Source organism: Sturnus vulgaris, chromosome Z (assembly GCF_052056855.1).
Source record: "Sturnus vulgaris isolate bStuVul1 chromosome Z, bStuVul1.hap1, whole genome shotgun sequence".
Lineage (NCBI taxonomy): Eukaryota > Metazoa > Chordata > Aves > Passeriformes > Sturnidae > Sturnus > Sturnus vulgaris.
In genome coordinates, this window is record NC_142283.1 from 20815328 (window position 1) to 20841980 (window position 26653).

A 26653-nucleotide genomic window follows, 5' to 3' on the forward strand; every position below is an offset into this window, starting at 1 on the left:
TATCTTAGTAAGAGTGAAAACTGTTTTAAACACCTATGATTCCAGCTGTTAGTACAATTTCTTTCCATGAAAAGAAGTCAGGCCAGCTGTAGCTTGCTGTTTTGTAACCACCTAATCCAAGCATCTGAAAGTGCCAGCTCCTCTATAAGATTAACTGGCTGGTTGACAACGCCCTCTAATTTGAAGCTTTTGCTCAGTAAGGGATAAAATATCCAGGGGCTACCTTGGGAATTGTGTTTTGATTGCTCCTTACTCGTGTTACCTTGCAAACTTAATAGACATTTTGGGCCTATTTATTTATATATAGGCTAGATTGTTAATCATGTGGAGGCTGTGTTGACACCACTTAGACCCAACTGGCAACATTAAAATAATTGGCATTTGGAACATTATATTCTCACTACCTGTGGCAGTCCAAGTGCAACAAATCTGGACATTAGCCTCTGGAAAGAACTAAAGAAACTAAAACAGGCTCTCCATCGTTCAAAACTCAGAATTTATCTAGCAATTGTCAATTCAGTCAGAAAAGACACAGCCATGAAAGGACAAAGAAGGACTTTTTTCCAAGCTTTGAATTAATTGTGAATGCCACTGCGCAACAATACTCAGAATTAATGCAAAGGCTGGGAGGGCTGCTTGAGGTGATTGCATAAAAACACACATCCATTAGACTTTTCTGTTTAGCACGGCATTAATGAAGTACAGCGTTTTCCCAAGCAGAGAGGCAGGATCTGCGCTATTTACAGGCAGGTTTTTGCTCCAAGTGCAAAGGAGTACTTCAGCTGCCATCTCCTGGCTGATGAACCCCACTGCACTGCACCAGGCTGGTTCCCATCTGCCTTCCTCAATCCCGTGAACACACACGAAACAGGCTCTCCTTTAATCCCAATCCAAACAGGTACTTTACTAATTGTATTTTTCACCAGTAGCAAAGATTGAAAAGCACACTGTATTTTCAGTCTCCATCTCTGCAGTTGTGATGCAGAGGAAAAGACCAGGAATTTGGATGCCACACAGAAGGAAAATGACAGGTGCAGTGGAAGGTGGGACAAGTACTGCAGATCCCCAGTAAGATGCCAGTACTGAACCAAGGGATCTCTGTTCTGCCAAGATCTGCCACATCCTGTGAAGTCCAATCTTCATGGGGAAAGTCAAGGAGCTAAAAGGAGAAATCACGGATGATTTTACCAACACAATGGGGTAAAAGTGGTCAGTAAATAAAGCAGGTCGAACATAGGTTTGTGGTGAGGAAGAGAAGGATAGTTGCATGCACATTTTTTCATTTGATTACTATCCCGACCTCAGGTTCCAGGTAAGCCAGCATACCAGTCATTCTTATTCTGGAGCGAGGTGGTAAGCAGGAAGTGAATGTCTTTGGGTGACCAGCACATTGGAGCAGAGAAGCTGAAGCCTTTGAAATTCTGCATCTTGTTTACATGGCATTATGACCCTAAAATAGATGGAAATGAAAATTATTTGGGGCCTTTTTGAACAGGAATTGGTAAAGTTGCTGCTTCTACCTATCTATCTGCTGAAACATGAAAACTGAACTAGAGAAAATGCTTAGGGTAAATACAGGTATTTTACATTGCTAACTCAGACTTAAACCAAAAATTGCAGGATTCTACTCATAAAACTGAATAAATAAGAAAAAAATCTGTCCTGCACCTCTAAGACATCATGTTTCAGGCAGCCCTCATAGTACAAAAGTCAACATAAACTGAGAACATGATAACATATCACCGTACTTACCAGCGCCTCTTGACTCTGTTGAACAAGGCATGGGTCATAGTTGAATATCTGACCTAAAGAAGGCATCATATTTTGTTAAGAACAGGCCCATGGAGAGTAGAAAGTCACAGATACAGCTCCATTAATAACTACAGTCATCAGTAGTATATGATATCTCCTCAGCACAATTATTCAGCAACCCGGGATGTTCTAGCATTGTGAAAAAAGGAACAGACACACAGAAAATCCGAATACCTCAGGCAAGGCCCTATTTAAACTATCTGTTGATGGATGAGAAGGCCAGTGAAGCAGACCAGTAGACTTAATCCCTGCGTTTATAAACAAGCAGCACTATTTCATTGTACTGTATTACACTGACTTGCAGCCAAGATGGAAAACGCTTACATAAAAACAGCACATTGCAATAAAAATTGCTTGTACATTCAAAGTTTCCCTTTTACATGCATCGTCTCCCTTCAAATTTTCATTTGTTGCAGCTTTTTTCTTTTCTGAGTTATGTTGACTTATCCAGTGTTCTGTATTGGTGTTTGTGTAAAAGAGGCTGGGGATCTCTGGCTTAAAAACATGAAGATTTTTAAAAAATTCTCCCCTGAAATTCCTAATATATTAGACAGTAGGATGGGGAAATCAGCACCAACAATCAACATCAGATAGTGAAATTAATAAAACAACATGATAAGAGTCCGAAAAGTGGGCTCAGGAGTTTTATCAGAGAAGAGCATGTCACTTACACTAACATCACATGCTCTCAGGTTTCCAACACTAAATATCAATCTTTCATTCCCATCCAGTATTTATTCCCCACTAGTCAACATTCATGGACTCCTTCCTCCCAGTCCTGATATCAGTCTCTGGAGAAAATCCTGACTCTCCAACTCCAGCTGAGCTCTTACCCTAGCTACTGGCACCTTTTGTCCCATCACTTAATAAAGACTATTTTGTTTATCAGCAATTTCAAAGTAATTTTCAAAGATGGTGCCTTGTCACAGGTCTTTTGGCCTATGCCATGCTCTGTGTAGATTTGCATACAAGCCACAGTTATTTGCAAAACACTTTGAAATTATCCTTGATGATATGAACTGTATAAATAATATTTTATTTCTTTACAAACTGTACCAATGCTGCACCCAGTTCTGTCACAATATTTCCTACGTTTTGGGCATTGTGACAAGGTTCTTATAAACTGTAATTACTATTTTTTAAAAAAACTAAACAAAACAAAACAAAACAATTCCCCGCAAATCATTTAGTCAGTTTTTGATCAAAACTTGGAAATAAAGGCCAAATTTAACTAACCCCATTATCCATCTCTCTCTCTGCTTTACTCGGTGTTTTAGTCACTTGTCACCTAAGATGAAGCATAGTTTAAAGGAAAAAAAATTTCACTTCTGTCTGGGAAAAAAAAGGGCTTGTTGTAACAGAATGCTTTTTCATTTGGGGGCTGACCTTGCTTTCATTTCCTTTCAGTCTTAATCTGCTCATCACTACCGCAATGTTACTAAGGCAGGGAGATAAATATCTGGCTGTTGTAGGAAAATAACATCCAAGAAATACAAGCAATTTATACACAACAGTCAGGACACAAACCTTTAGAGGATTTTCCTTCTCTCCACTAGCAGTACGAGGAATTTACAACATCCTTCATTGATGATCTTGCCACCCCTTCTGAGCTCACAGAGAACTGTGGAATGCCTGCTCTATTTTAGCACTCTTACAATGTAGAAATTTGACACAGGAGGATAGTATTTTACTGCAGTTTCCCAAGAGCACCAATTAGTTGCCTTTCTTTCATCTACACTTGCTTGGCAGGCAGGAGTGGCACTTGGTTTCAATGAAGAAGACACATCACTGTTAGGGCTCACAAACACACAAACAGCACTGTTCTGAAGAAAGCAATGCAAGGAATAAACATGAGCATGTGCTCAAGGAAATGCAGAGTAACACAACTACAGGGTTATATGTACAGTGATAATTTTTCTGCTTCATCATCCTGATCTGCAAGTAATACAGTCAAGAACTGATGTTTCATCATTTCACCATGAGTTTCATCATTCATTCCTTGAGGAATTCACAGCTATGCAACATCAGTCAGAGCAAGATCAAAGATCCACTGCTAGAGGCAACAACGTTTTGGTCTCAGCTTGCCATGTTTCAGAAATGCAGTTTCTCTGCAAAAGCCAGACAACTGAACTAGAAAATTCATCAAGCTGCTCCTTTCAATTAGTCATCGCAACATGCAGGATGGGTTTTAATGCTTCTCAGCATCCTGTACATGTTAGCACTGTTTTGTGGAGATCATTTTGAAGAAGCAATGCTGGAGGGAGGATCAGGTAGGTCACTGTCATTAAAAACACTTTCATTGACTTTTGCCAAAGTGAAACTGCTGATTGCTCATTAATGCACTTCATCTTTCCGTACATTCAAGACTGCTTCACAACCAGAACTTGAAGCATCCATTCCCCTTGGTTTTGTACTTCTTGCTCAAATCACAGTTAGAAAAAACACACTCATTTAGTATTCTCATAAATAATCTTTAGTAGGAAGAAAATGTGTCAATTTTATTTCTGACTGATATAATGCCTGTGGCGTTTATGAATGCATACATGTACTGTTTCAAAAACAAGGAAGCTTTGGGATAAAAACAAATTACATTGCAAATCAACCTGAAAAAAAAGTCAAACTAGGGTCTTTGCATACAAAATAATTCAGAATACTAATAATTAAATGCGGATTGTGATGGGACAGCTCACAAGAATATAGAGCAGGGAAATAGTAATTTATGTATGGGTTCTCCATTTCATTACAGGGCACAGAATGAACAGTTATCTGCTAGAAAAGTGATAGCACCAAGACTTCTAATATTTAGCTAGACAACTGAAAAAAAACCCAGCTTTAGGCTAAGCAGTATCAGCATAAGAGTCTAGAGGATGAATTTGAGGACAAATTTGGGAAAAAAGTCTCAAAGACTATCAAGTATGCCACCTTAGCCAAGGTGAAATAAGGAGAAAAGAAAGTAATTGGATACAAACATCTGAAGGGAAGAAACATCAAAGGAAGAAGAATCTTTTGCAGAAATAGAAAGCTTGCTGTGTTGAACAAAGAGGTGAAATTAGAATAAAGACATTTAATATGGTTACTACCAAAAATAGCTTGTGTTAAAATTCATCAGGATATGGAATGTATCCCAACAGAACTGAAACTTCATAACAATTTAGAGGTAATAAAAAGACAAGAGGCAGAAAAATATATGAATTCTGCAGGAGGAATTTGATGTTATGGAAAGTACCATACAACAGTGGTCCTAGAGCACTTTTGTCCCCATATTTCTAACTAATAGGACTGACATTGTATTTTAAAATTGCAAACACATAAATGCTGAATTGGTAATGAGACCAAATAAATATTTTTTTTTAAATGCTGTAAATTTGCCAGGCCAATGAAATAATTTATACACTTTTCCACTTTGTGTGAACATATCGGGAAACATTGGTAAATACAACATGAGAATATTTATGCAACCTTTTGGAGTAGAAGTTCTGGGCAGTTTTTCTCAGTTTCAGCCCCTACACTGATACCCCAAAGGGACAGAGTTCCACAGCAGCCACAACAGGACCCCTGTGATACAGCACCACACCACTCAGGGCTCACCAGGGTTTCCTATGCCCTTGGACAGAGCCAATTCCCAGGGGATGCCACCCACCTGCAGTGCTGTGGCAGCACAGGCACTGTACCAGAAGACACTCTCAGGGGTTTTAAATGATCCATAGCTGCTTACATTATTCATTTCATTATGATTAAAACAGTGACAGTCTGACAAAAGCTGCAGATTTTCAGACAGATATGCAGAACCAAGTGGCATAAAGCCTGCAGCCTGGCTGTACACACAATTAAAAATGAACTGGCTACACAGACAGATGCAGTCCCCCCTGACCTTAACAATGTTGATGTTAACATACGAACCTTCCCACTCGACTGCAGATAAGGAATGACAGACAATACTACAAATTAGAGAAGGTCAACAGAGCAGGAGGCAGCAGTTAGTCAATTACAAAAGCAAACCCTCTGCTAAAGCACCGAGTCCTGTGTTTTCTCAGTATAATCAACTGTCTGAGTCATGAGGGTCTAATAAAATTGACCTGTTTTTCCTTTATCTAATTGATTGATGCCTACAATTGCATGAACTTTAGGTGTGATAGAATGTAAGTCTTAATATCATGTAGCAAAAGGCAAACATCTAATTAGTCTGTCTTCAAGTCTAATGGTTGATCCTGAAATGTGCAGTTCTATCCAACCATGACAAAGTTTTCAGTTTGAAGGGTTTACAAAGACAAAAAACATTGTTTACAAGCTATGTATGAACTCTACTGGGTCCTAGTAAAGTTGCTACAGCAGAACAGCTCTTGTGGGAAGAACAAGTATTGAATTATAAACAGAGGTAAAAAAAAATCTCCAAAAAGCTAATGCTTTCCTCAGATAAGACGTATTCTTTCAGTTAGAGATGAAAAAAATCATTATTAGCGTTCTTGAAATAGCAAGGTGTCAAAATTTTCTTGATTCATTCCCCAGAATAAGTAATTCAAAATCCTAAGGAGCCTTACAGATATGGTTTTCCTCCTTAGCTCTATGGATTATCTTATGTAACTATTCAGACACTTTAAAAATGTGTATATAGCTCCAAGATTTAAAGGTTTGGGTTTTTTTTTCCCACACGTTTCCTACATATAGCCTTCAGAGGAATGGTCTCAGACCTTGCTCCCCACTGACAAGTATCTGCAACAGCTGCTGTTGCTGCCTGGTGACCCCTCCTTTACCCAAGACACTTGTGTGTGCACTTTAGTTTAGACCTCGCTGCTGAGCTGGACCTGAAATAGAGCTAGACACTGGCTGCAGGCATACTGTTTGACACTTGGATTTTCAGAGGAGTCCTATACACCCAAATCTCCCTGCAAGAGTTGGTATTTAACAAAATCTGAACCCAAACCAGAAGGTACCTCACCGTTTTCCGTCTGTGAAAAAAGTAGTTAGACATGAAAGGCCCAGTATATTTACTTTTACTGAAGCCTCTATAACCCTCTTCCCCTCCAACTACCTACACTGAAGTTAGAAAATGGAAAGCAGCTATGAAACTCCACTATTGTATCATTTTTTGAATGAGAAGACAAACAAAATTAAAAACTGTTATTAAAAAAAAAAAGAGGATAGAATTTGAGAAAAACTCCAAATTGTACTTTCTTATGCATTCACAACAACATCAAGGAGTTTCTGCTGTGAACAAAGCAATTTCCTAGGGTGTCCACTACTGCATTCTGTTTGAAAATATATTAAAAATAAAGTTCACCCAACAGTGCACCACAGAGCACAGCCTCTGTAAAGGGATTTCTCTGACACTAACATCTATAGAACATGAGGCTGAAAAAATGTTCTGGAAAACCCAAAGACAAATTTTAATCTTCATTTATGCACAGTTTGGTGACAGAGTACACACATTCTCCCTTTCTTTCTCTAACTACACACAATATTTGACACTAGAACAAAAATATTTATGCACTTTTACATGTGCAAATGCAACATACAATTAAGAAAATCAACTTCCAAATTCATTCAGGTTCCCATTGTTATATTAGTACTTTCTCTCTGTAAATCGCTAACACAATTTTTTTCAATGTCCTCTCCTTTTCTTGGGAAATTTGCTAGACATTTTCTTTCCCTCCCAGCTGCACATTTACTGATGCCTCACTAACACTTTTCCCTTGAACTGATTTTACTCCTCAGCCATCTCTATGTCTGTGCCATACTGCTATTGCTAGACTGAACAATGCATTCTACCACAAGAGCCATTCCCTTAGAGGCAAATCAATTTTTTATTCACTATTTCTCACTCCTTTTACCAACAGGCTACTCATTTGAAAAACCAAAATTTGTTCTCAGCATTCCTAAGAGCAGGACTCTTAAAATAAAAACCATGAATTCGAGTTTTTTAAAGAACAGTTCCAGCGCTCACATGTGTCCACAAGCAAGTAGCCATAGCTTCCAAAGACTATTAAAACAATGCTTTATGTTGCCACTTAAGGCCATCGAGATCTACAGGAAAAAAAGCCAAGGAAAATTGATTTCCTTTAGTCACTGACAAGAGCCTATTACATTCCTGAACTGCCACAAAGAGGAACATTTTAGAAGCAAATAGTGAAAAAGTAAGTGAAAAGTAGTAAGTAGTAGTAGTAGTAAGTAGTAAGTAGTGAAAAATAAGTAGATTTTACATCTCCTGATGATCAGATTTAATACATTCTACAGGTCCATTTAGTTTTAGACTGGTACACTGACAGGTCTTAGAGACATTTTACAAATTTTCCAGCTTCTCTTGAATGCCTACGTAGCTTAAGGGGATTCACAACAGGCACTGGTCTGATAACATTAGCATTGTCATGCATAGTCAACTTTTATATAAATATTTCCATTCATCTGAAAAGTTGCTTATATGATAACATCAACAAAAACTAAGCAAACATCAGAATGCTGCATGTCTATTGCCCTACAAGCTACAAATTAAATCAAATTACTAGCTTGCATTACTTTTAGCAGGATTAGTGCTCAAAAGTATGAGTTTCCCTTGGGATCTTTGAGAAATCAGAGCCCAAGTTTCCTTGTAATGAATCATGATATGTTTGTGCTAGATAGAATATTAACAAACACTAATGCATATTTTTAAAAGATACAACCTCACTAATTCCTAAATATTAACTGGGTTCAAACTCCTTACCAGGGAAAGAGTAACATTGTTTTTGTGACACTACACAGCCCAAAGACAAGGCCTGCTGTGGGCCAATATACAGATCACCAAGGCACAGAGCTCACATAAGACAAAAGAGCACTAACAGGACCTCACAAACTCACCCACAGACATCACCTGTAATACACCACAAATTCTGAGCTGGCTCTTGCATTTTATAGTCTAGTAAGTGCTTTACAGAAAATTACCATCTGATAAATTGTCAGTTAATATACACGAAGGCCAAAGAGGCCCCAAATGGGAAAATTAGTAAGAACTTCCTGAAGAGCAAATTTAAACATATAACTTTCTACAAAACTGATTACATGGCAGCATCAATTTTGTTTTGCTGCTTTAGTTTAAGATACAGTCTTATGAACCAGAAAATACTGTAAACTTACATTGAGATATGAGGTCTTTGGAGCAAAGAAAATGGATCTTTGAAAGCAATGTTAATAGAAAATGGTTAGCACATTCAGGCAAATGAAAGAACTAATTTACATGCAATTAAACTCCAGAGACTCAGAGAAGTAATTCTCAAGTCTGGCCAATCAAAAGCTAGGCATATAAAAATAAGAGAAATAATATGTTAATTTATTAGTTGGGGAAAACTGGTACTCTCTTTTTTGGCAACTTGTCAGACAAAAGCCAAAGGAAATATATTTAAATGCAGCCTTTCAGAGAAGTGTTTTAGCATATGCTCTAATTTGGGAAGAGGGCAAGTCAAGAGAGACACAAAGGGGGTTAGAATGTAATTCCTAGCATAAGGAAGATGTTGAAAATCAAGGAAAAGACAACAAATATGAAAGAATTGCAAAATCTAAGTGTTCCTGAAGGGATCTGTAGTATCACATGCTTTTGTAAAGCATAAACTGTGTTTGCAATTTATGAGAATTACAATTTTACCACAGATAAATTGTGGCTTGAGTGAGAAACCCATAGCAAGACTGCAGACCTGATTTTTGTTTCACAGAGAGAAAAAAACCTATTAAGAGAAGAGGAAAAGATACCAGTAAAAATACCATTTTTTTAATACTGAAATTAGCTTGTACTACTCCAGGAACGAGCTTAAAGGCTGCTCCACTATGCATTTGAGGCTAACTGGACAGCTCACTGGGTGGAAAAGCACAACCACAGGATGTAACCATGTCAACTTTACACTGCAACCATGTTTAACTACCCTGCATCACAGCTTGTGCACACACATCACCACTTACCACACCTCACTCGCCAAGAAATACGACTACTCTACAATGTTTCCGGAAATATTTTTGCCCATATCATTAACTAAAAATCATACAATCATAGAATTATAAAATATGTTGAGTTTAAAGTGACCCATCAGGATCACCAAGCCCAACTTCTGGTCCTGCATGAGATACCTCAACTCAATTAAGAACAATTTGAGATTTAAGGACTAAGATATAGTGACCTATTTTGGTTTAACCCATATTTATGAGGTTTTATTTGCTGCAGTTGAATCTGGCCTGCTATCTGGAATTAATATCTTTAAAGTTAATTAACTGAAAGGAAATCAAAAGCCACAGGGAGCCTGAAGTACAGATAATCATTCTAAAACTGTCATTACATTTCAGAGCAATCACATCTACTTTCCTGAAATGATGTCATCCTTAATAATCAATGACCTATGCATCACAGTCATAAATACTATGTCATTTTTTATTAAAACAGAGTTTTGATTCAAGGAACACCGAAATATAAACATGTCACAACTGCTTTGTGTGTCAATATGCTCTAAGTGCCATTAAATGCAAAATCTCTGGCATTACAGAGCATCATTAAAATATGTTTTGTCAAACTGAGTAGGTTTAATTAAACCTATTATATCCTAGAAGGCACACTGCAAAAGACAAGGACAGTATGCAAGAGCTATACATAATTAATTCTATTCATAACAAAAGCTGCCAAGTACAAATTGTCAACTTGTTTAAAAACATTGCCAAGTAAGGAGAAATAGTGTTTAGTGGTATTTCAAGCAATTACCTTAGATGTGTAGTAGAATAATGTAACTGTACTTACCTAAAGACCCTTTTAAGGATTTTGGGTCCAAATGCCTGGGCCTTGCAGGACTACTTTAAAAAATAAACTATGTAGCTGTCATCCAGACACCCTTTGAAGTCTGTCAGGGTAGTTGACATGATGATCACTTCCCCAGGCAACAAGATCCAGTGACTGACCATGCTCTCAGGGAAGGACTTTTTCCTAGTGCCAGCCAGCAGCTTCATTCCATTTTGTTGTATCTTATCACTGTCACCAGATAGGGGACATCAGCACCTACTGTCCACTGCCCTACCTCTGGAACTTGTAAACCACTCCTGCAACCTTCTCCAGGCTGAATGCACCAAGTGACCTCAGCTCCTCCTTAGAAGTCTTGCCCTTGAGACCCTTCACAGTCTTGGTTGCCTCCTTTGGACACTCTCTAGCAGCTCAATGTCTTTGTCACACTGTGGTACCCAAAGCTGCCCCCAGAACGTGGGGCAGAGCAGCACAATCCTCTCCCTCATCCGGTTGGCAATGCCTGGTGCTGTGCCCGATGCTGTCACTGTATGTACTTGAAGGTTTTTCCTTCCTCAGGCTGAAAAACCCCAACTCTCAGCCTGTCTTCATAGCAGCGATATCCCAGCTCTGCAGTAATTTTCATGGCACTCCTCTGGACTCACTCCAACAGTCCCACATACTTCTTAAGCAGTCTCGAAGGGAGTAACCTGTGCCGTGCCTGTTGTTTGCAGTAGTGCACAGAAGGGTAACAGCTCTCCATGTGCCTGAGGCACTGCCTGGCTTCTCTTGCAGAAACCATGGCCATTGCTTGGGAAGTTGACTCTGCAAAGCTACGAGGCTGGACAGGCTGTTTGCCACACTCCTGAGCTTTATGAGCAGCATGAGCAGCACAAGAGATGAATGCAAGGACTGGCAGTCACAGCAAGTCCTAGGGTGATACCCTCTGCTCACATGAGCCCAGGGGAGGGACTGTGCCTTGCAGGGGTGCCCAAGCCCTGTGCTGAGTGTTCTCCCAGGTCCCTAATGGGGACGGGCTCTGCTAGACTCCTCCAGGCTGATGGCACATTGTGCTCAGCTCATGAGCTACATGGCTGCTTGTGGCTCAGCAGGAGAAGCCCCTGACCAAGGCTTGCCCACGTGCTCGGGGAATGGGCAGCTCTGGTGTTAGGAAGGAATTTTACCCCGAGGCGGATTGACTCCAGTCCCCAGAAGATTTTCACCTTCCTCTGGAGCACTAAGCACCATTGTGGGTAATTACCGCCTGCTGCTCTTGCAGCACCACAGCTCGACTGGTGCCCTGTGTCTGCAGTCAGGAAGGTTTTTTCCCCTTTGGGTCACACACATTCCCAGGATTTGGGGGAGGTTGTCTTCCTCTGAAGTCCTAGTCATGGAATCCGTGCCAGAGAATCTGTGGGTTATTGTGAGTAAGGCTCTGCCCACCACTCTTGTAGCACAAAGATACCACGGGTGCCCAAATCTCAACAGAGCTGCCACTTTTCAGCCATCCCTGTATTCCTTTAAAGCTGCCGTTTTTCCCTTGATCTTGGTCCTTGTTTCATGTGTGTGCTGCTCTGGGCCTGCAGCTTGCCCTGCAGCTGCAAGCACACAGTACTGCCATTCTGGGGCAAGTGTGGGAGGGGGAGAAGCTGCAGGGGTGGCTTCTATAGTGAGGTTCCAGAAGCTTTCCCCATGTCAGACAGAGTCATTTCCAGCTATTCCAAGATGGACCCACTGCTGGCCAGGACTGAGCCTGTCAGCGATGCTGGCAGGGATAACATACTAAGAAGGGGAAAAGAATTTCTGCAGTAACTATCCAGGTATTGCAGTGAAATTCTGAATGCCACTGCACATTATAACATATTTTCATCTCTGGGATGTTTAAACAAATTTTACATGCTCCAGTGGAGTCCTTATGCCAGTGTGCAATGCTATGGTGAAGGTAAAGCAGAAGCAAAAGGCTCAGTCTCCAGCTGTACATTCCTCAGGGAGGCCTCCAACACACACAGTTATTGCAGCATGAACTCCAACCTTGGCAAACAGCCCTAATGAAACAAACAAATAGGAATGGCACAATCAATCCATTAACTTCTCAAAAACTCCTTTTAAGCATATGAAGCAAGTTAGCAGGTTTTGGCACCACAGTGAAAAGGCAGAAATTAAGAAACCTCTTTAAACTCTTCAAAGATTTTCAGATAAAAGTCATTATCTTCTGTATAACCCAAGCATCTACTGGCTGCATTCACAACAAGGCATATTTTCCCAACAAATATATTTATTTAATGAATATGGAAATTAAAACACAACAGTTGGTATGTACTATGCATTTCTTTACCACAGATAATTTTTAAAATATGTAAAACTTGCTTGTGTTGCTGCTCAGATCATTTACTCAAAGAAATTTAACTCTTCAGGAAGCAGAGCAACATAGTGTGGAGTACCAGCTTCTTCATTAGAGTTTCCATAGTCATCTGTAAAATTCTGGCTCTCTTTTGAAAACCAGTTCAGCTTGCCTGAGAACTGGAGCCTGCTGCTAATGTCAAACAGCAGTGGCCCTCCACTTTAAAGCATTTTAAAACAGAGCATTTGTGACAGCTTCAGAAGTGATATACACGAATCCTGCTTGGGGTTCAACCCTACTGCACCCTGGTTATCCTATAGGATAAAACTTATTAATACTTAAACATAAGCATTAAGAGTATCATGCATTTTACATAGAATGCTTTGGTTCCAACACGATTTCTTCATTGAGTCATTGGCCAGCAAGCACTTGCTTCCATCTTACCTGAATTATTCATGAGGCATGCCCCTGTAGAAATCATCAACTTAACTGGAAGAATCACTCAGCAGAATACCCCTGTCAAATTTTATTTTTTCCCTTTTATTAAGTTCCTTTGTTAATCAAAAGCACTGCATTTTTCTCCCAAGAAAGAAGTAGTGTATGAACAATTTATTCATGATCATGGATTACCTGCCACACATCAGGAATAGAATATTAGACTGAAAGATGGGTAATCTGTTGGGCAGATGACAAAATTCCTAAGAATTAGTGAAGAAATACAAATAGGTATATATTAGTAACATTTTGATATAAATAAAATTTAGTATAAGTCACTACTTGCCAAACATCTATTTTTAGGAAGTAGCAACTGTCTCAAAATAAAGGCACTAATATGATTGTAACTTTAGATGAACTTATAAAGGAAATAAAAATTACCGGTTGATATTGAATAGACACAATTTATACAATTATTTCAGGACAATTATATTTCATCATGAAAGCTGAAAACATACACAGTGTGCAAACAGGTTTCCATCTTCTGTGCTTGCTTCAGTAATTTTGGAGACAGAATATACTCAGTATTTTACAGGCAAAAAACCCCATAAACTAACTGTAAAACTTTCAGTGAATTTAATCCAAATCACTGGAATATAATCCAAAACTTCACAAAGGAAAAGTTCATATCTCTGAAAAGGGCAGCACAAGACCTTTTTAAAAAAATAATTTATTTCAACCGAATATAAAGATGAAGACTGAATCAATTCAGTGAAATGTTATCAAATTCACATCAGTTTTTTCTGATTTCAAGGTGCTAGGAAGAGCAGATGCAAATTAAGAGTCAGAAACTCTCTCATTCTGTAACTCATCCAGCTCTCCACATCTAATTCAATTCCTCTAGCTATTTGTCCTGTGTTCCTGAATTTTAGAACTACCTTTAAAAACAGAAAGAGAAATACTCAATTCCCTCTCCTCAAATTTCATTATCACTTTGACTTACTACCATCTTCTCATATACACATTATGAAAACAACAATAATTTAGAGCAATTTATGTCTGAGGTCAACAATGCTGACAGGTAAGTGAATGTTTCTTGTTTGATTATTAAGTACATTTACATTTCTCTTTAAAGGGGACATATCCTAAAGAAGAAGGCTCCATCCATGCACAGATTCATTTTTAAAGCAGTGATATTCACCATTAAAGTTTTGAGCTACACTGTAGTGATTCCCCTTTCCCCCATCTTTGAAGTGATTCATGCCTCTAGAGATAGAAAGATAGAACTGTTTTTCTAGTCTCTACAAGAGAAGGGCTGTGATTTTACTTGCATCTTGAGAAAGGAGCATAAGCAAGGACCTCCTGTTAGGAGCTCCTCGGTAAAGTGTAAAATCTGGCCCTTAAAAGTTTGCTTTCATATTTTGCCCTTTATTATCAGACAATACTGACATTTTATTTTTTTCATTTCAGACAAATCCCTAGTAAACAGTAACTGCAACAGCATGTTCACCTTTCTCGTATCAAAAGCACATAATGCCTCAACACTACCAGAATAGCTCTACAAAATATCATCTGCGATTCCAGTGTGACAACAGGGTCAAAAGGAAACATGACTGCTGTCTGAACAGAAAGGCAGGGAGGATTTAGTTTTGCAGACTGAGGTGCAGGTTCAGCCTGCTGGGCTCAAGAAACTCTCACTGATCACAGGGAGCCAAGTGCTCCCCAAGAGAACTGTTGCCTGCCTGGCAGGACACAGGAGAACAAAGCCAGGAGAGTGATAATATCACAACAGTTTCAAGATAACTGAAGTATATATTTTATCTACTACAAATGCCTGCTCAAAGAACTGAAAGAAAATGTCTTTGGATAAGGCAAGGATCATAGACCATAACTGTTCACTATTTTTGGTACATACCTGACTACCAGCCCCATTCATTAACTAATTCATTATTGATACATTTCAGAATGAAACAGAATAACCTGTAAGATCCCAGTTATGTACAGCTCTATTAAACTCCCATAAAAAAAAAATCGAAAAAAGCAAACCAGGCACTATTCTGTGGAATTCATTTGCTGGCAAAAAGAAAATCCACATAATCTTTCTAGGGAGAATAATATAAATGAACTTTTCATCTAAACCTAGTATTCCCCACAATACTGACTCTTACACTTGGCATACACCAGCCATCTAGAACTGACAGAAGACATTCTATCTAATCCCTGAAAAAAATAGAGAACTTGATTTTGGATGAACTTAAAATCCCTTGGAAGATTACTTCAAGTATAATGAAGCATCATAAGCTGAAACATTAATATAGAACAGTAAAATTTTTTCCTCATTACCTTCTGCTGGTAATTATGGAAAAAATCAGATATCATGTATGTGACCTCAATTCTGCAAACGCTTAATCATGACAAGTATATGACCCATTTCTCAGTATATCCATCTTGAAATATCTTTAAAAAGAACATATAAAAATCCCACTAGAAATTTGTTATTACTTTTATCTACACATTTCATATACATATTTATATATGAGTCAGCAATAAAAACAAAACTAGAAACAAGACTTTTGTTTCATAGAAATTTAATTTCCCCTTTAAAATGTATTTTAAAATGGTGATAAACTTCTAATAATACATGCATTTTTAAAATACAGCATCTATATTTCCATTCATGTATATAAGCAGCAAATGGTTTATATATTAATTAATACGCAAAATATTTCTTGTAATTCTCCTTCACTAACACATAAAGTTGGTATGTCTTGTGCTGTAAGTATTTTATGTAAGTATATACTCTTTGGTATCTCTCTTTATTGAGAGTAAACCTTAGCATTCAAGTCCAAAAGCATCTTTCTGTTGCAGCTGCTGAGGCTCTCAGTTACTGCTTCCATGGTCCCATGGGTACAGCAATTCTTCTGCTCAGTGATAGAAGTACCTTCTCACATACAAAAGTAATTAGCATCTTTTAGGAAATACTATGGGATTCAAAGAAATATTTAGTGAATATTAAACCACTAAACCAATGCAGCTAACCTAGGATATACTTCATAAACAAGACAATCCTGGTATGTGGAATACCAAGACATAGTGACAAGTATCAAGCTTTGAGGCAGACATACCCTAGCAAGAGAAACAACTTTTACGTAGTCTCTTTCTGCCTAGTCTCTTGTTTTGGCTGTGGTAGAGCTAATTTTCTTCAGTGTCTGGTATGGGGCTGTGTTTTGGATTTGTGCTGGACACAGGGTTGGTAATACAGAGATGTTTTTGTTATTGCTGAGCAGGGTTTACACAGAGCCAAGGCCTGTTCTGCTGTTTGTGCTGCCACACTGGTGAGAGGACTGACTGTGCTTGGGAGGCTGGGAGGAGACACAGCCAGGACAGGTGACTCCAACTGGGCAAAGGGATATTCCAGGCTACATGGCATCCTGCTCAACACATAAAGCTAGTGGAGGAAGCAAGAGAGGGATGCTCAGAGTGATGGTGTTTGTCTTCCCATGTCACCATTACATGTGACAGGGCCCTGCTCTTCTGGAGATAAATGAACACCTGCCTGCCATGGGAAGTAATGAATTAGCTCTTTATTTTGCTTTGCTATTGTGCACAACTTTTGCTTTCCCTATTTAGCTGTATTTACCTCAATCCATGAGTTTTCTTCCTTTCACCCTTCCAGTTCTCTTCCTGATCCTGCTGGTGGAGGATCGAACAACTGGCTGCCTGGGGCTTGGCTGCTGGCTCGGGTTAAACCACAATACTCTCTTATCCTACTTAGAACACAGATTCTTCTCGCCTTTTTATTTTCCTCTGTTATCTGTCCCTATGAGACAAAAGCAGCAGCTCTCAGGGTTGGGACTCTGGAAGGATTGTGAATTGCAAAACAAGGAGCAAACCTGGTAACCAAGGCAGTATGAAAGCCCCTAAAGTGTTAAGTTTTGTAGAAGGATGATAAGAAATGTCTGCATAAGAACAGAAACAGTTCTGTTGTTTTGGTTTTCATTTTGTTTTGTTTTTTTAACTTGATTATAGCAATTTGGGGAAGGAGAAACTGTGGGTGAGATACAGAATGGTTATCTCATTGCACCTACTAGGGCATGGAGCTGGAGACGCAGCACTTGGGTGGTGTTTCAGTGTGGGACGGTGTGCATGTCTGTGTGGTACCAAACAGGAGTCAGCCACCACTGCAGAAAGAGAGGAGAGCTCTGAAACTGAAATGCTTGCAAAATTGCCACAGCAATTTAGTCTTCATGCAGATTTCAATGGATAACAAAGGAATCCTTTTTCTTCAAATAGCATACAGAAAGTCACATCTCTTCATTAACCTGATTGAATGGTGTTAAAAAGACACAAAAAAGGAGTAGAATTTTTCATATCGGCATATGTGAACAAATTCAGTTCTGTAGAGATGCAGTGAAACATACCACAGTAAAATTTTATTGCTTTGAGGCAGAAACAAATATGAAATTTACATGCATTCATGTATATAGACATAAAATACACAAACATCAAGAGAAAAGCACGAACCACTATCTCTTTTAAAAGTCCAGTTTTTAATTAAATTTCAAAACAAGCAGGGAAGTTGTAGAAAATAATGCAGCATAAGCAATTTTTTATCTAATGTAGCAGTTGAGAGGAAAACCCTTGGTCTTAAAATATTTTTTGCCTTTTGAAGTCAGTTGAAAAGGTTCCTTTTTATCTGAAGAAAAACTAATAAAAGAGTAATTTATTGGTAGTATGGGGTTGTGAGGCAACAAAAGTAGAATCTTGAAGAATAATACATTTATGTTTATCCTGAGTGTCTCTTGAAAATGAAAGCTTTCTAAATAAAAGGGGAGGTGTGGTTTGTGTTCTTATTTTAATACATTTCCATCTTCGTCTTTTTTTCATAGACTTAGTCCTACACACTATGAAAATATGGCGAATTAACAGCGCTCACCTTGGAAAAATATTTGAATCTGTTCAAAAGCCAGCTATCCATGCTATCAGTTTCCCAACACATGACATTAGGGCACATAGAAGGCAGATTTCATTTTGTAGCAATATTTGGAAGTACAATGTGGACAAGGACAAAGGACCAAACATGAGAAGCAAACACATTCTTTCCTTTTTAATCAATATCTTGTTAGACTGGTGGGGTTCACTCATTAATCTTCCAGTAAGGGAAAAATGAAACGGATTTACCATTACAGCAAAGTAAAATTGCAAATTAAATTCATTCTAATGAAATTGCTTCCAAAGAGTGCTACTTCATCACATGCAGCTTCTGTCAAGAGAGTTTGGACTTCAGAGTATTCATTTCTTTGAGGTAATGTATTTATCGCCAAATTCTGAATCCAAAATACCTGAAAACAAACTTTCTAAATTGCTCCTCTTACATTGTGCATATTTTTAAAATCATGCAAGTTCCACTTGAAAAGTATTGTGTTCTGCGTTTGATAGCTTCAAACAAATCCGAAACTGTACTTCATGTGACTGCTGTGCTGCACCTAAATGTTCACTACCTTATAGCTGAGCTAGGATATACAAAAAACTCAAAAAAATTAAAAATGCCTGGAGGCTTGCAATGCATTGTTTCTAATTTCTTCAGTAACTGTTGCATATTGATTGATCTAGTATTGTAGAACAGAGGAAATTAGCAATTAAAGGCTTCCATGCATCCAGCATGAGATCCTACAAAATCCTGTTATCCACAGGAGCAAAATTAAAAGAACAAGAGGAATCAACACAGCTAAAAACGTGCTTATTGTAAGCTGTGCAGAATTTGTCCTTTGCTGAAAAACATGAAAACTCTGCACAGATTGCATGCACAAGAGTATTTAATGCAGGATTATAACTCAATTAAGGCAACTATTTCTCTGATCCTGTAATTCTAAGGCATTTTGCAGATGGCTATGAATCCCAGGCTGTAATACAAATTTCTTTCTGTTCTCTTTAATATAAACTCACATATTATGTAAAGACACAGTTAATCTTCTGCCTAGGAAAATAAACTTCACAATGTAGGTCAAAAGATACACTACTGCTTGAGATGAATTTAAAATAAGGTAAATTAAATTAACATATACAACATTAAATGTGAATCCATGTATGTAAATACGACATTTACAACAAAGCTTAATTGATACCCATGTTTCCTCAAGGAATTATTGACCATGTCCCAGAGCACAGGGAAGGAATATTACCAGCCCAGCAGGAGCCGTATCAACCCCGGAACTGGACACAGCATCACACACAAGGCTGCGCACACAAATTGCACAAGATTGCAACTTCAGACTCCAAGCTGGCCTGGAGATTGGTCTGCTACAGGAATAAACATGCCCTTTCTCTGTTCCAATGTGAACAAAAGTGCATCTATACTATCATTAATCATATGAGACTGGTTTGCTTCAGATTTGTCAAAACTAATTCAGCTTTGCTGAATTTAGTGACAGATATCGGATTTATCTAGACCAGGAGAAGAGAAAAAGGTTATATAAGCTTTGCTAGTATAGCCAGACAAATTATATTGTTTATCCATGCCTAAACAAAAGGTCACTATTAGCTCAGGGTTAACTAAAACTTTTTAGCTAATCTCTGACCTAATTTTGACCTCTCTTATTAATTACAGAAAAGCTTTCAGTAAAATATTGGTTAGTTGTGCTTACACATCCCCCTCACCTTGCCCCAACCCTGCTTCTGTAGTTTCTTATCTTACAGATCATAAATTAAAGACAAAATATCTTTTTCTAAGACTAATTAGTACCCAATTAGCTTCATGTTGTTACCTAGAGTGGAAGTGACAGTAAAGACAAACATTAAGCATTTAAATCTCTTAAATGCAGGAGGCATTTATGTAGAAGAAAGGATTAGGAGAACCTTTACTTCACTTTACTTCTCCCCCCAGATCATAAAATATTATTTCAGAAAGCCTGCAAAAACACCCAATTCTTCTGCTTCTAGCAAAGAAGTACAGTTATATCACTGTTAGAAGTATAAAACTAAACACATGAAGTCAAGAGGATCTATAATTATGTTAGTTGGTTTTAACCAGACATAATCATTTGTCATTGCATCATACTTCTTACAGAGCAGTTTACACTGGGCTTGTTTAATTCCTTTAGTAGCATAATCATTGTATATCAGAGTATGGGTATGATGTATTTATATCCACGAGATCTCCCCATCTGTGGAAGACTAGTTTTTGCTCAAGTAAAAGAAAGCACCTGAGTTATAATTTAAAAAATCACTTTTTCTACTTTTCTTTTTGTAAGTCAGGATTGTTCAGTTTCTCATAAAAACATATCCAGACTTAATGTAAAAATTAAGTCTGAGAGAAACTAAACCCAACTGCATTGTAAAATACATGTAAATTTATAAAAAGGAATTCTCATAATACAAGAAATAAAAATCTTGAAGTTAGAAAGAACTGTCAAAATATTTGGACAAATATGGGCCAAATGCCTTATGCTCATCTGAACTAAAGAATATAAGGAATTATGGTTCGAAAGCCTACTGTAATTAGATACTGAAGCTAAAAAGCTCAGTAGAAACTCAACATAATTCTAACTGTTGAAGCCTTACGGTTCCATCACATCCGTATTTGTATTTCTTGTCTCTTTGTACTGATAAAAGCCTCTCCAAAATAAATTCATCCAGTCATACTGAGGATCATATCTGACACCCAAGTGATAAGTCTAAATTATGTTCAGTTTTCTTCCTTTTCTCTGCAGGAAATGAGAATGTTCCTTCATCATCTGAACAAAGGCACCTGGCTTACTGCAAAAATGAAAAAGCTTGTCCATTACTGTTTGTCACATTGGTAGATAAACTCTTGCCTAAGAAGGGCCTAAAAGTTGTTTTATTATGTACAGTCAGCTGTTTGGACCAAACTCAAATTAATATTCATTTGCTAGGTGCAAATAAATCCCACTGTACAGTCAGTACAGTTTCCTTATATTTTAACATTATTCACCAGAAGCTCCATTCTTCTGAGTTTGCGTTTATTCTTTGGCATGGGCTTGTCATATAAGCCATTTTTGAGAAGATGCTCCTTGCTATGATGGATCTGGGCACCATGCTGAAGTTGGAAAGAGCATAAAGCTTGAAGAGGATGGAGTATAGTCTGCAGAAACATGAAGGGGTGGGGGACAAAAAAGCCCCAAGCTTTTAGTATGGTATTTTAGAGACATCAGTTATTACAGTGACTACTGTACAATGACTACTTAAAAATCCTAATAAAATACAATTTGGATAAAATAGTTAAAATTGTTAAGTTGTTAAGAAAGAACCTTTGCAGACACAAAGGGCACAGCTGAATAGAAGATGTACTGAAAAGAACCACAGAGCAGTCATACACCACCTATGTGGTGCCATTCCTCTCTCCTTCCTTGGAACCACTCAATCCTGACTTCAGCCCCAGCCACATTACTGTAAGTTATGGCTTTGACTTGACCTTAGCAATGGACTACAATCAATTACTGTGGCTCAGTCAACAAGCTGCAATAAAATAAGTCACAATAACTAAGCTCTTTGTGCTTGCACAAAAATCTCTTGAGGCAGGTTTTAGAAACAGAGGAGACTCATGATCAAGGCAGCCAGACTGCTATCCTGGAGACTCAACTGTGTCCATGCTTCTGCCCAGAGGTATTGTGTAGGATTAATGAATCTACACAAACCAAATTTATCTCAAGTGGCTCCTAATTGTAGACTCTTCATTTTCTGGTTGCCTGACTGAGTCACAGGGCCCCATGTGCAGATGTGTAAAGCAATCACATATGTAACTGAAGACAGCAGAAGCTGAGATTCTACTGAGAAAAATATGACTCTTAAGAGCACACAGGAAAATCGAGTGACATACTGGGTATCAAACCAAGTGCACATTTTTAATTTTCATGGCTCTCAATTTCAGTTCACCATCTTATATGCTGGGAATAGCATTTAGTCCAGATATGGTGTAAAAAATGAATGAATGTAGCTCTTGGCTACTGCAATAGTTAGAGAAAACAGCAATTTTGTCTTTGAAAAGTAGACTGGGCCAATTCTCAGTAACAGAGGTGAATCAGAATACAGGACTTATAACTATAGACATTAACTAAACATTTACTGTAAGACAGTAAATGTAAGACAGAAGTAATTAAGACAGAAGTCCTAGTGAAGGAAAAATATGTTGTCCTAGCACAACAAAGAAAAAGGTAAATATAAAACCCCACATATATACATAAGTTTCTTGAAAACTTTCTTTACTTGGAGTTCCAATTTCTGAGCCATATTTTGTTGTATGTCCACACACTTTGTCCAAGTCTGGGTTTAAATCCAAGTCATTTCATATTAAGGTGAGTCTAGTGTCACAGAGGCAGACATAGAGGTGGCATACTATATATTATGCCAGCTGCAGGAGCAATTTTTGACCTGGGCACCTTTTTTAGTAGGCAGATATTGAGTACAAAATATTAACTAGCTGATGGAGAGCAGTATGAGCACCCCAGGGTGATGACTAGCATGTAGTGGGTACATTGATGAGCTCTAAATCTCTTTTCACAGATCATTCACTACTACATTCTGGGCATGCAATTAAAGACTGCAGACTGGGCTCTCTGGTGTAAAAGTACTTGTAGGTGTTTTTCAGAGGTCTTATTAAATTGATATTACTAATGTCAGCACCAAAAGATTAAGAAGGACATTTTCTTAATGACCTCTTCCATCATAGACTAGTGGAATCACAATTTACAAGGAAAGGCTAATGTCCAATTAGTAATCTCTGACCTGGAATAAACTTAAACTCAAGAACTATTAAGCCCCAAATTCCTCCAGTGACATGTAAGAGTTGTGAGCTGGCTGGTAGGCAGACATAACCCAGTGGGTTACATTCCATGGCTGAAGAGTGCAGGAGATCAGGGGACCTGGCTTTAAAAAGCATTTAATCTTCAAGATAGCTGTGAGGGGGTATTCAGACCACCTCTGCTGTCTAGCTTTTGGAGAAAACAATTTACTTCTTTCCATGCAGTAACATAACTTATCTCCTGTCACAAAATGAATTAGGTTAAAAGACCACTTCGTTGTGTTCACTTTTGGAGCACAACTGTCACTGTAATCTGAACACTCTAGAGTTAATAAATGAAAAATGGTATCCACTGCTGCATTCTTGTTATAGTTTGCTATGCAACAAAACTATTAGAAATGTCATTAAGACTTTAACTGTCAAGTTTTACATTAGTAGCTAAGTACCTTCACCACCCCTCTACAATTCATGAAGGAAAAACTCAGGTATTTAAATTTACATACCTCTTGTATAGTCTTATTTTTTTCCAAGATGGAAAGAGCAACAGCTGCACATTCAAGAGTAGACAGACAGGTGTTTGTTGGTTGTGTACGAATTACATATTGACTTGAAATACTGGGTTTTAACTGCACCTGAAAAATAGCAAACTCTAGTAAAATAAACAGGTCAGGATAGCAAACAAGATACCTATTCTCTACACCAAGCAAAACGCATGCTCATTACATCTCTGTTCACTTGTCTTCTTCCCTTTTTGCTGTTTTGTCTCCCAGTAGCCAATGACATGCTACTGTTCAGTGTAATACACGAGTGACCATCACAAACAAAAACTGCACATTTGTAACTGCACGAACATGCAAAGGAAATAAAAAATTTTGTTAGAGAAAGACTAAGTGAAATTTTAACAACTGATTTCAGTTGCTATAGATATGCTATAACAAAAATAGAATTATTCACTTATGCTTTTTTAAAATGAACATTCTAAACACACACACAATCCCATGCAAGGTACAATGACCATATAGTCATTAACACTTTATACCCTGGCAAAATATTATTTGTCAAAGTTCTAAATGTAAGACTTTTAGAAACTATTTATTCATACAGTGTATTAGGTCACTGATTAGAACTATCTGCTTAACAAAATCATGTCTGAAAATAATTTACTGGCTCTGCCTCAAGTGATAAACATTTTACACTATCTTGCAAATTAAAGGATTTTAAGAAAAGTAAATTTAATTCAACCAACAGCTCCAAAAGGTTTTACCAGGTTTTTAAACAGTGGCTGAAACAACACAGAATTTATACTACTTGACTCTACATGAAAATTCAGATATTATTCCTTTATTCCTAAGATTTCCATCTCCACATATATCTAAAATGTAATTTTCAATATAAATAATGTTTTAGCAACATTTTTAGTTTAAAAATTCTTAGTTCTTTTTTCAAAAACATTGTAGTGCAGTAGAAAAACCCCAGATAAATGCTTATAAAAGAGCAAGTTAATTTTCTTTTTTAAAACTCATCCCATCAATTGCTTTTTATTTTTCTTCTTCTTGAAAAAATGAGTGAGTGATCCCCATAGCCATAATATTGTTCCCATTTTGCCTGCCAGAAGTCTTTCACCATTCTTCACTTTATTCAATACCTTCCTCCTTCACTTTTCCTCATTTTTCCTTTTATTTGAAACATTTAATTTTCCTTCATCTCTCTTACATGAAATTAGGCATTCTTTGAAGTTCAAGTTAGTTTATAAAAGGAAAACTCCGGAGTGCTGAAGAAACATAAATGAGTAAAATGAAATTCTACTGCCTTATCTATACCAACTTAATGGAAATTAAAAATAATAAAATTAAAAAAAAAAAAAAAAAAAAAAAAAAGGCAACAAGAAAAGAGTAAAAGGTGCTCTGGAAAGGATAAGCAAGTTAGCTATAAAAACTCAATTTACTCAAATATGGTAAAATACAGAAAAATAAAGCCTTTCTGAACTACCATCTTCAATTTGGTATAGAAAAACCAGAAGAGAATAAAATTACTTAGGAGGAAAAAATGTAGGATTTAGACATCAGTGTATGTAATGAAAAGAAAAAAAGATAGTATTTTCATTTGTTACTCCTCAAGGTTTTCTTTGATTTTATGCCTTCTCTCAGTGACCATGTAGAGATCATCATCACAGCAGAGTAGGAAGCCTAGTAATTTGAAATATACAGAAATCTATGCTGGAAAAAACTTATGGTCTTTACTTAGAAACTCCTAAATAGGTATCAAAAAACAGGGTAAACTCAGTCCATCACTTCAACATGTGTCTTGAGCAGCAAAGCAGACATATATTCACACTTTTTCTCAACAGCTGACAGCTACATTCTTCATGGAGTATCTCTCCATGGCTCCATCTCCAGTTTCCAGGCTGAAACCACCTGGTGGAGCACCTGCAGGCCCCCTGGCTTCCCCTTCCTTGGACAGTGCCTTAAGGCTTTCTTTTCTAGGAGTTGTGAACAGTTCGGTCTGCTGGTTTCTATATTCATTCCTTGGGCCTCATGCTGAAAAATATTTGAGATAATCAACATAGCCAGAGAAAGAAATCTTATCAATGATTGCAAGACAACTTTTATAAAGAAAAGGACCTACACTTTGCCACCATGGAGTCAACCATGGACCAAAAACGCGTGTAACTGCAGCTCTCAAACAACTGACAATGCACAAAAGGGCAACTTTCTAGTACTAATAGCCACAGCAGCAGCAACTAAGTTTCTTCTTTAATGAGAAGAAAAATGACAGAAACAAATGCCCCCATCAATTTTTCTGAAAAATTATATATTCCCTGGCATAAGATTAAAATACCATAGAGAATGATGGAGATCAGAGGAAGAATACCTGATCAAGACAACTGCTGGCAACAGTTTGTCTCTTAGGCTTTTTTCAGCATGAATTTTACCCTATTCTTTAAAGCAGCACAGAATCTAAATAAATGATCCCTAGTCACCTGAAATACAGTCAGGGTGGTCTTTGTCTACCACAAATTGGACTGACTCACCAAAATTCCTATCTGAAACTTAGATACATTCTCTGAACCAATAAAACACACAATAGTCTACCCACTTAGATCATAAACTGAATGGTAAAACAAAGCAGAAACAATACAGAAGCCAAACAAATTAGAATAGTTAATAAATTTCAGACACAGGAAGATATCTTCTTGGAAAAACATGCCTAGATGTATGAAATATTTACTTGTCCTATGAATTGATTGGGTTGGAAGATGACTTCTTTCAGTTTTCACCAAGAGGTACAAACTTGCATTGCCTTTTGTGCAGTTAATAATTTCAGATTTATTCAGAGTATTGCAACAAGCTCATCCAAGTTTCTGCATTACCTATGTGGATTAATTCTTTATCTGTCACCTGTGTATCTCGAATCCAGCTGAACATGTTTAGTTCAGATTTACAGACATGTTAATATACTTCATTTAAACAAAATCACACTGTCTACCGCTTACATCAGACTTCAAAATCTCAGAATGAGTATACACAAATATTCTGTTTAAGTACATTTCAAAACAACAATTATGATATTTTAGAAGCACTTCTCC

At 37.6% G+C, this 26653-nt stretch overlaps 1 protein-coding gene across 2 annotated transcripts in view; it reads right to left on the bottom strand.

Moving 5' to 3' along the window:
- Window positions 1–477: 477 nt before the first annotated feature.
- DTWD2 (DTW motif tRNA-uridine aminocarboxypropyltransferase 2) overlaps window positions 478–26653 on the bottom strand; it is an 85646-nt gene continuing 59470 nt past the window's right edge. Inside the window, exons 5-8 of one of the 2 annotated variants that reach the window (XR_015799231.1) lie at window positions 23571–23699; window positions 10559–12579; window positions 1753–1805; window positions 478–1450 (exon numbers count right to left, since the gene is read on the bottom strand). Coding sequence is in view for 1 of the 2 variants with exons in the window: in XM_014874355.2 (XP_014729841.1) it covers window positions 21241–21411; window positions 23571–23699 (300 nt within the window). In the remaining variant the exon portion in view is untranslated. Of the gene's footprint in view, window positions 1451–1752; window positions 1806–10558; window positions 12580–17721; window positions 21412–23570; window positions 23700–26653 lie in introns of those variants that run through there. The other variant, XM_014874355.2, reaches the window with a different exon arrangement.